The 10,343-nt window shown below is 39.6% G+C and overlaps 1 protein-coding gene across 1 annotated transcript; it reads left to right on the top strand.

The window, feature by feature from the left end:
* The first annotated feature begins 7,682 nt into the window (after window positions 1–7,682).
* Window positions 7,683–9,382, top strand: LOC135103105 (keratin-associated protein 6-2-like). Its single transcript, XM_064009173.1, has 2 exons — window positions 7,683–7,817; window positions 8,506–9,382. The coding sequence occupies exons 1-2, from the start codon at window positions 7,806–7,808 to the stop codon at window positions 9,187–9,189; spliced, it is 696 nt and encodes a 231-aa protein (XP_063865243.1). The 5' UTR covers window positions 7,683–7,805; the 3' UTR covers window positions 9,190–9,382.
* The last annotated feature ends 961 nt before the right edge of the window (window positions 9,383–10,343 follow it).

The raw sequence follows: 10,343 nt of genomic DNA, 5'->3' as shown, positions 1-10,343 counted from the left end.
GTTTCTCTCCTGTTGTTAGTGGACAAAGAAGGAACAATGCCTTTGAATTCTCGACGCATGGTTTCCTGCCATATCTGCTCTTGCTCCTTCCACTGAGAGCTATAATGGGCGCCCAGTGTCTAATCTCCTTGCGCTGTAATTATATAGTTCATAACCCAGCACGCAAGCTCCTCCCTTCCTACCTGGGCAAGAGCTAGCGTGGAGGTGCGTGTGAGCCGCAGTTTGAGGGAGGTGATGGAAAGTAACATTTATTTGCTCTCATTTACAATTTCTGCTTAAGAATAATACTCCTACTGACCTCTCTCTCTCTCTCTCTCTCTCTCTCTCTCTCTCTCTCTCTCTCTCTCTCTCTCTCTCTCTCTCTCTCTCTCTCTCTCTCTCTCGTTTTGGTAAGTGAACATTCCCTCTCAACATACCGGTGCGTTAGGGACTAAAATTAATCACTAAACCTATTTCTACACCATGAAATTTTTATTAATTAATGATATATGCACATAACCAGTAATTATATCCTTAGTATTTATTGCTAAGTATGTACATATACACGCATCTCATGGAGGGATGCGTGTGAGCCGAAAATGACCCAACACTAACTCACCACACGCCACAAGATTATGTATATACCAAGGTGCAGTCAGGAGCAGCAATCATTTAAGCAATGGCAGGGCGGCGGATGACTTGCCACACACACACACACTCATACACACACAACCCAACCCAACTGGCCGAGCTACCCACACTCCGTGGGAGCTGTCTTCCACTCTACAGATTCGTCCGACTCGTTCATCACAACTCTGTCAGTGGCCTCGTTCTACATCGGCTTGTAACCTTACGACAAATCCGACTAAACTGTAACTAGTCTGTGGCTTACAAGCGCCTCAGTATTTCTTCCGTGATGAACAGGGAATTATGGTCACGAAAACAATATAACAACGGCTGATGAGGGAAGAAAATGTTTACATGTCAGTTTCACACCCAGTACTCCACCGTGTAGTGCGAGGTATAGGAACATTCCCTTTAACGCCTGATATCAAAGGGAAGGTAGGTGGTCTTCATCTGCTCTCCTCCTTCCTACTGTGAATCTGTCTGCATACTAATGAGGGCAAGCACTGCTATACTCGCTGGTTTCGCCTCTTTCATAAATGATCAGTACTCTACATCTGTAGTAATGATGAAAATTTATCTACATCAAAATCTTTAATCTCAATACGTAGGCAATTGTATTTTGAATAATTAGCTCAAAGTCAAAATTAATTTGCACATTCCAGTGAACAATTATTTCCAGAGATTGGGTACGTAGAATAAATAACCTTAAATGAAACATGCTTGCTATTATTCAATGCTGTCTTTTTTTTTTTCTCAGCAGTGGCTAATGTCTTCCATGGTGAGATCATAATAGTTCGTAATGACTTACATAAAACGTTACAAGGAATTAGTTAAAAAAAAAAAAACATTATAATTGCAATGACCTTTCATTATAATGTGACATTAGAAATGTATTCTGCATTTTCAAGTTTCCTTGCGGAGTTGAATGTGTAGCCAATATATCGCAAGAAGGCATAAACATCAGTCAGGAACAGTAATGGAAGCAAATTCCAGCTGCTGTGTTTTCTTTAGTCTTAGGAGCCAACTGTTTGTTTTCACACGTCAACAAATGGCCTGTCAGTAACCAGACGTTATTTATCGTACTGATTCTTTCCGCGCTGGTCACGCCAACTACCAGCTCTCGCCAGGCCTCTTTTACGTCACCTGGTATGATCATGGAAATACAGAAATAGATTGGTGAAGGGATCTGTAACCCTGATAAAGATAGCACGAAACATTTATGTCACCAAATGGTGGTAGTATTACTTTGTATTCCAAACTTTCAAATGTACTCTAATGCAATATTTTGTGGTCTAGATAACGCTGAAATGACATAGAGTAAACTGATGTGCACATCCATTAGCAGGGCACGTGATGGAGATGAATGTACTGCAGAGAAGGGAAACACTTTCCTGAGTTCAACGACACCGAAAAGCTCACGAGTATACAACTTTTACATTAGAAATTCACATCTTGCTCCGGATGTACAAATACAAATGAGACTCATTAAACATGCAATGCTAACATGCTCGCCTCCCACTTCTCTTTCTTTCTTTTCCTTCTCGTTCCACTCTTCCAGTAAAAGACAGCAGTTGTTGCTTGTGTCATCCATTTAATTGTTCCGGCAGAGGACTGAAGCTGCTGTGGCCTCACTTTCACTTTTAGACATACGAAGCAATTAAAAGTGTTCGTATATTATCCCTATAATGACATTGATCTTTCAATGACTTTCAATTTCGACTTACTCCAGGTTAATTTGCATACTGACATCTTTATATATCCACCACACCTCGTAAATTCTACATCCACATCAGAGGCATTGCACTGCCACACAACAACAGTCTCACAATGAAAACCTCGACTTTAAAGGACGACCACACCAAACCAGCACTAGAGCACCAAGGCTTCACACCGATCACGGCGAAAGCTATCGAACTCAGCAACAAGTCATGCACACAGCGACATCATAATCACGTCGCCTCATCAGTTCATTCCAACAACAGACACCTCACGCAACACTTCCATTCCATCACTCCTCCTCTCTTCCAAAATGAACACGCCAAGACAGCGTCGCGCCAAATTTCACCATTGTTAGCTTCGCATTTATCACTAACGGCGCTACGACAACATACACACACACACACATACACGTTCACTCCATTTAGCTGAAGGCAGGAGAAAAAATAATGTATTGTAAGCTTCTCGTTAGATAGCTCAGATTTTTGGTCCAAAGCACTTTCTGTCACAAAGTAAAAATAATTATGTATGTAACTGTTTGCCGATCAAATATAGGATTTATTCCTCTCAAATACGAGTATGTAGGCTCAAATTGCTTGCATGGCTCATCCACGTACTAATGATGAAACAAATATTTGCCACGTCTAAAGAAGAAATCAATCACCTTTTTTTAAAATTTTATTATGTGATCAGTGTATATATGTTACTTCACATTTATTAATGTTCCTGTAAAGAAGATATAAAAAAAAAGATAATTCTATTTTGGGTTTTGTTGCAGGAAAAGGGTCTTATAGTTGAGTGATGCTTTTAAGAACGAAATATAATAGAAAAAATGTAAATACACATATTCATGGCTACATAAAAAAAAAAAAAAAAAACGGAGCAACTAAAAAAAAAAAAAATAAATAAAAGGTAATATTGCTAGTGATTTACATTCATCTCACAACGAGCATTCGAGAAGCGTATCATGACACGTAATCGTAACTAATGTGTACGTATGCGTGATTATAAGTTTCTCAGGATAACTTAGATATGTGAAACTGCACAGGAGTGGATGTGATAAGAAACCAGAGCTTGACGATAACTGTCATCATTTATTTTTCCACCCATTGATTTATTTATTCATGGTATTATATGAAAGAGATGTTAAGGGTTACATAAAATTTATATTTTATGATAAGCAAATGGTGGTGTGGCATCAATTTATGAAAATATGAAGCAGTTATTACTTATCTCAAGAAAAAAAAAAAAAGAACTAATTTACTAAATCGGCGTGAATCCCTGTAGGTATATGATTGCATCTATGAGGCAAAACGTTGGAAATGTTTTAAAACTCCTTTCTACTGAGGTAAACATATTATTCAGTCCCTTTTGAATGAAAAGAGTGTTTGATGGCACTGATATGTTGTGTACATCATGGAGTCATCACCAAGGGAGTTGATGGTAAGCAATTCCCGGCAACAAAGGTCACCTTACTGAATTAATATACGTGACTTCATCAACTAACTACATCATCATTGCAGTAACAAGACTACCAGATAAGCAACATGGAACAAAATGAAACTGGTGCTGAGAGCTAGTCGTGAATCACCTAACAGCACTTGCAAGAGAGAGAGAGAGAGAGAGAGAGAGAGAGAGAGAGAGAGAGAGAGAGAGAGAGAGAGAGAGAGAGAGAGATTATGAGATCAAACTTGTGGCACATAGTCGTAGCGTTCCCGCCATCTCTGTTTGCATGCTTGCTTCGGTCAGCTAGATGACGACGTCTTTACATTACTCAAGCACCGATGGCCTAAATAAATTAGATAAAAATTTATATGGACGCACTCACATTATATCCTCCAGTCAGCATTGGTCTTTGGGATTCGTCAGGCCTGCAGTGAAACGTAAACAAATTAAATAAACAGAATTAAGTGCATAAAGAAAAGAAAGACTCAAATATTTTGCAGTCTTAATGGATTCCTTTAAGAGGAACTCGTGATCACCTAATTAATGTGAGGTTAGTTTTCATAATTTCTTCAGCAATTTTAACAATGTGACTCTTGCCTGAGTCTGATATGAGCAATTTCCATTAACTGTCAATCTATTTAAGTAAGTTCAGATAGAGAGGAACATTGATATTATTCGTACCAGACTCGGTGAGACCGACACATCTCTCTTTGCTAGCTTTCCCCCATGTGCCCGTGCCGCAATGTAAGCAACTACAGATGACAGAATATAGACATTTCCACTTATTTCTCCACTACACATGTAATTTCCCCTATTTTCACATTTCCTGAGAGTGGAACGGGACAGGACTCGGCAAACATTTAGCTTGTGCTTACACCATGAGAAACAAGCTGTTAAAGCGGAGGCTGGGGATGACATATCACCTCTACCGCACACACATTCCGCCAGCAGCACTGCCACCACACACTCCACGACCGTGCCAACCACTCACCACACCTCGCCACGCACTCTCAAGATTACACACAAGAGTCACGCCCACCTGAATAATAATAATAAAGCTATTAAATGTGAGCCATTTTATATAAGCTTACAACAGGAGACAACGTGAATACTCATTGGACAACACCTACTACTCTTTAATATCACACATCCTAGTGGCATTATACATTGTAATATGAGATGAAAACCTAATGGGTCTCATCATCACCATATATTCATCAAGCAGAGTAATCCTAATGACAATGAAAATTTATATCACCTCAGCTGGAATCTTCCCTTTACTCTGTGCAGTATCGGATGACTTTGCTATGAATAAAACATTAAAACACACACTCTCTCTCTCTCTCTCTCTCTCTCTCTCTCTCTCTCTCTCTCTCTCTCTCTCTCTCTCTCTCTCTCTCTCTCTCTCTCTCTCTCTCTCTCTCTCTCTCTATATATATATATATATCCATCTGTCTATCTCTCCCTCTTTCTCAAGAAGTCAGTGAGAGGCAGAGCCGGGAGTTCAGAACTTTGCGAAGAATGCAGGCGTGAAATTCACCTGGGACGAGATTCACGCACGGCGGGACGTGACCAGGGGCGGCGAGTGGGAGAGGTTGGCGGTGGCTGGTACGGTGGAGGGGTGGTTGTCTGGTGGCAGCATGGAGGTCGTCCACCATCGTCACACCATCTCCACTTACGTATGGACAAATACGACTAAGGCTTGACTTTTGTTTATTTCTTGTTATTTTTCTTATTCCTCTTCTAGATAGCCAGGCCTTGTATGCTGATCAGCTGATTGCTCTCTTCCCATCCCGCTGTCTTGAGCTAATCCTATTTCTCATCTCGGAACCTCAGACGCTGTCTTGAGTTAATACTATTTCTCATCTCGTAACCTCTGACCTGTTCACTTATAACAATAGCAACAGCAGCAGCAACATCGCAAATAAGTAAACAATAAGAACAACAAGAACAATAGCTACAACAACAACCAGCAACCACAATAACAACAACAACAACAACAACAACAACAACAACAGCAACAACAACAACTACAACCACAACAACAACAACAACAACAACAACAACAACAACAACAACAACAACAACAACAATAATAATAATAATAATAATAAAAATAATAATAATAATGATAATAATAATAGTAATAACAATAATCCCACCACCTCTCCTTCCGGATCTATTGCAGCCGTCACCAGTAGCAAGTGCTTCTCAGTCAGGTCAATAATCGTCTGCGGCAGGAATGTCTCAAGCCGTGACAGGCAACACATTATTTCCTAAGTAGGTCGTCTCGAGCCACTGTATCACATCACTATATGCTGCAAGCCACCAACTCGGTAAGGATAAAGTTTAAGCATGAATTACTAGACCAAGCAGCGTTCTCAAGTAACAATGCTTCCCGAGTATGCTGTGTAGGTTATTCCTTCTATAATAACCTTCGCGATCGTATTATGTTTCCTATCAGAACTTTCATCTTATAAAACATGGCGGGCTTGACCAAAGGCTTAAAAATAGGTTTACTCAGCAACCGAAAATGAAGAGAGAGGGAAATAAAAAAAAAAAAAAAAAAATACGATTTCCTGATGTGTTTTACATGAAAATTTCTAATACCCCTTTCTTGTCGAAATGTAACTCCTGAGAGAGAGAGAGAGAGAGAGAGAGAGAGAGAGAGAGAGAGAGAGAGAGAGAGAGAGAGAGTCAACCTGTACATATTGACCTCGATGCTTTCCTTGCCAATTTTTTATTTATTTTTTCCCACGCCGACGACACAGCCAGTGCACGCCGTCACGTCACTGGACTCACTTCACTGACATCACCTTGTCAAAATCACACATGATAACAACTATTAAAGAAAAATGATGAGTTCAGCAAGGGACAGCAAACAGGTAAAATGACAAGATACTAAGCACACTTGCATGATTTTACTTGATAAACTACCCAGTTTACTCCACAAATATACAACAAGCTAGTTATCTTTTCCAATAAGGGCGTGTCATCACAAGTGCGCAGCGAGCCATAATGATACGGCTTTGTGAAGAGGATACGTGGGTCTCGCTGGCAACGATGACGTATGTTTCAAGCGGGCGCACACATAGTAATGGTTATTACAATGCGCGTTGCCAGAACATTTAAAAAACAAGATAGAAACGTAAAACTGACACCACTAGATAAATTTATATCTTGTTTCGGCATATGATTATTTATTTACCTTTTCTTTACCTGTTTCCGAGGTCAACAGAGATCAATAAATCAGTATTTTCGGACCGCTTTCTCCGGCGCTTCGTTTTCACATCATGACTACTATATGCTGTAGTGCACGTTATTGAGACTTCCATGATTCTGTTAATAGTACAACAAGGATTTTCCGCAAAAAAAAAAAAAAAAAAAAAAAATAGATAAAAAAATAAAATAAATTATATATATATATATATATATATATATATATATATATATATATATATATATATATATATATATATATATATATATATATATATATATATATATATATATATATATATATATATATATATATAAACAAATCGCACCTAGCGTGCGGTTTGTGAAGCTTAGAAATGTACCAGTGTAATGACTAACTCAGTGTTAAACACTTCCTTAACGATACTCGTCTATGGGTACATACTCGCATTCCATGATGACAAATCACACCAGTTCTTTCAGTAACATGGCATGTTCCTCTCAACTATATGCAACACCTGTTTCACTAAACCATTCTTATCTGAATCACATATAACTACTGTAAGAATTACTATAAGAATACATATCTGAATGTTTAAGTACAAAAATGTTGCAGAAAATGTTGTGGCACCAATAAGAATTGACGGACAGTATCAGAGGAAGAGAATGGACAAGTCCTAGTAAGTGAGGTGATAGAAACGACATGGAGAGCGTGTCGTTAATCCTTGGAGAGGAGGGGCTAAGTGACAGGTCGAGGTTATGCGGCCACGCAATAAAAGGCTGCCGACCCCCACACTTGGACACACTTCCCCACCAACCACCCCACGGCCGACACCATCATGCGAGTCCTGGTGTGTACAGACGGCAACGAACCTCATTACTGACTCTTGTGTTACGAACAGACATGACGATACAAGACTTTTTAGATTAACTTCGTTTATTGTCATCGTGTGACAGGGGGAGAGAGAGAGAGAGAGAGAGAGAGAGAGAGAGAGAGACGAAGACACAACAACACACTTACTACATACTTATTATGGATACTGACAGGGACATGCATTCACGTGCATGATTATATACATAGATACGTATGTATGTACATACATTTATACACACATATGAATACAAACATACATGCATACACGTGGGCTTTTTTATTGGATTTTTGTTGCCCTCGGCCAGTGTCCCTCCTACATAAAAAAAAAAATATATATATATATATATATATATATATATATATATATATATATATATATATATATATATATATATATATATATATATATATATATATATATATATATATATATATATATATATATATATATATATATATATATATATAAACGTACATGCCAACAAACATATATGTGGAAAACAACACATAACAAAGACTTGTTTCATTATTTCAGTGCAGTGTGGTGCGGATTTCAACGCCCGTTCATATTTCCTTCACAACAGTAATGTTGCTACTGATATAATTCGACTACGACAATTTTCGTTTTCTGTCGCCAAAACATAATTTTTCACGGTATTTTACAGATAGTTCTTCTGTTGGTGAGCTGTGCAGCGGCAAGGTCAAAACGAGAAGCAGAGCCTTCACCTGGTGGCCACGGCCTGGGGCACGGCCTGGGGCACAGCCTGGGGCACGGCCTAGGCTACGGCTATGGGCTTGGACTTGGACACGGCTTTGGACACGGAGATGGTCACGTTATAGGCCATGGACATAGTCATGGATATGGGCATGGCCTTGGCCACGGCCATGGGCATGAGCATGGACTCAGTTATGGTTATGGCTATGGACTTGGCCTTGGCCTTGGCCACGGACATGGATTTGGTCTTGGCCATGGGCATGGTCTTGGTCTTGGCCATGACTTCGGTCATGGGCATGGACACGATTTTGGCCGCGGCATTGGATACGGTATCGGGCACGGGCTAGGCCACCACGAACACACTGTCGTGCACGGTGGGGGTCACGGTCACTTTGTTGGCCACCACGACAGTCATTTGCACAGTCTTGAACACAACCACGGCCACCATGAGCACGACCTTGGCCACGGACAAGTGCAAGTGTACGAAACCGGGCAAGGGGTTGGATACGCTGGTCATGGCGCTGCCTTTGGTTACAAGGCGGCGGTGGCGCATCCCTACCACGGCCACTCCTTCCAGCGCAAACACTCCGTGGTTCAGCCAATCCATCACAACCATCTTTCCAGTTATCACTGATCATCACTCAAAGACACCCCAGCAAAGCCACCTCACCAATCGGCTGGCTGTCCCAGACTCAGGTTCCATAATTACTCACCTGTAAATTGCAATTCAGTAAAATACCACGCAGTGCTTCAAAATACCACGCAGTGCTTCATAGATCCTGTACATTACACAACATATGCCCATAGTAAATAAAGCCTCACAGAAATGAACGTTAAGGCCTTCAAGTTTGAGAAAGCATGAGAAATTCCTAACAATGCATTTGCACAATATATATATATATATATATATATATATATATATATATATATATATATATATATATATATATATATATATATATATATATATATATATATATATATATATATATATATATATATATATATATATATATATATATATATGAAATAAACGATAAAGTATACAATGAATGCTACCATTTATAGTATGTATATATACATACCAGTCCGGCAATTGCACACGGGGTGGCCCAAAGTACCACACACACACACACACACACACACACACACACACACACACACACATGTCATTCACATTCTGAAGGATATAAGAAGAATATTAGGGAAGCTGCAAGAAACCTTCAAGTCTACACGTGGCAGTCCCTGTAAAGCCCAGTCGACCACAGTACTACAGCCAAGGAGCTTAAGCATAGCGCAGCTGGCCCCATTGCGAGGTCCGACAGCATACACTGGTTTACACTTGGCCCTTATAATGGGAATGTTCCTGAATCCGCTCCTACTCCAATCCTCAGACCACAGCAGATGTAGAGTACTTCCTACGGGTGTCCACAGTAAAGGCTACTCGATATAATTATAATCCCTGATGAAAAATGTCGCTTACTTTATCCTTTCCATCTTGCAATAATAATCGATCTCTTTCGCACATTGGGTACTGAGGTCCAGAGCTTCCTGACAACCTGGTCATCAGTGCCTACACGACGCCAAAAAGGAAACTCTTACACGACCATCTCTTGCCTTTTAGAAGAAGTCTTGTCATTATTCTGGTTGTTTCTGTCATTTTCTCTTCCATTTACATGACGATTCAGTATATCCGAAAATATATACATGTATGAAATAAATGAATGAATGAATACACAAAGTATAAATAAAAATGAAAAAAAAGATATATACATTGAGAAATCTGAA

The sequence above is a fragment of the Scylla paramamosain genome, chromosome 1 (genome assembly GCF_035594125.1).
Source record: "Scylla paramamosain isolate STU-SP2022 chromosome 1, ASM3559412v1, whole genome shotgun sequence".
Classification (NCBI taxonomy): Eukaryota; Metazoa; Arthropoda; class Malacostraca; order Decapoda; family Portunidae; genus Scylla; species Scylla paramamosain.
Note: the sequence above shows the minus strand (reverse complement) of the source record. Positions and strands in the feature narration are given on the sequence as shown.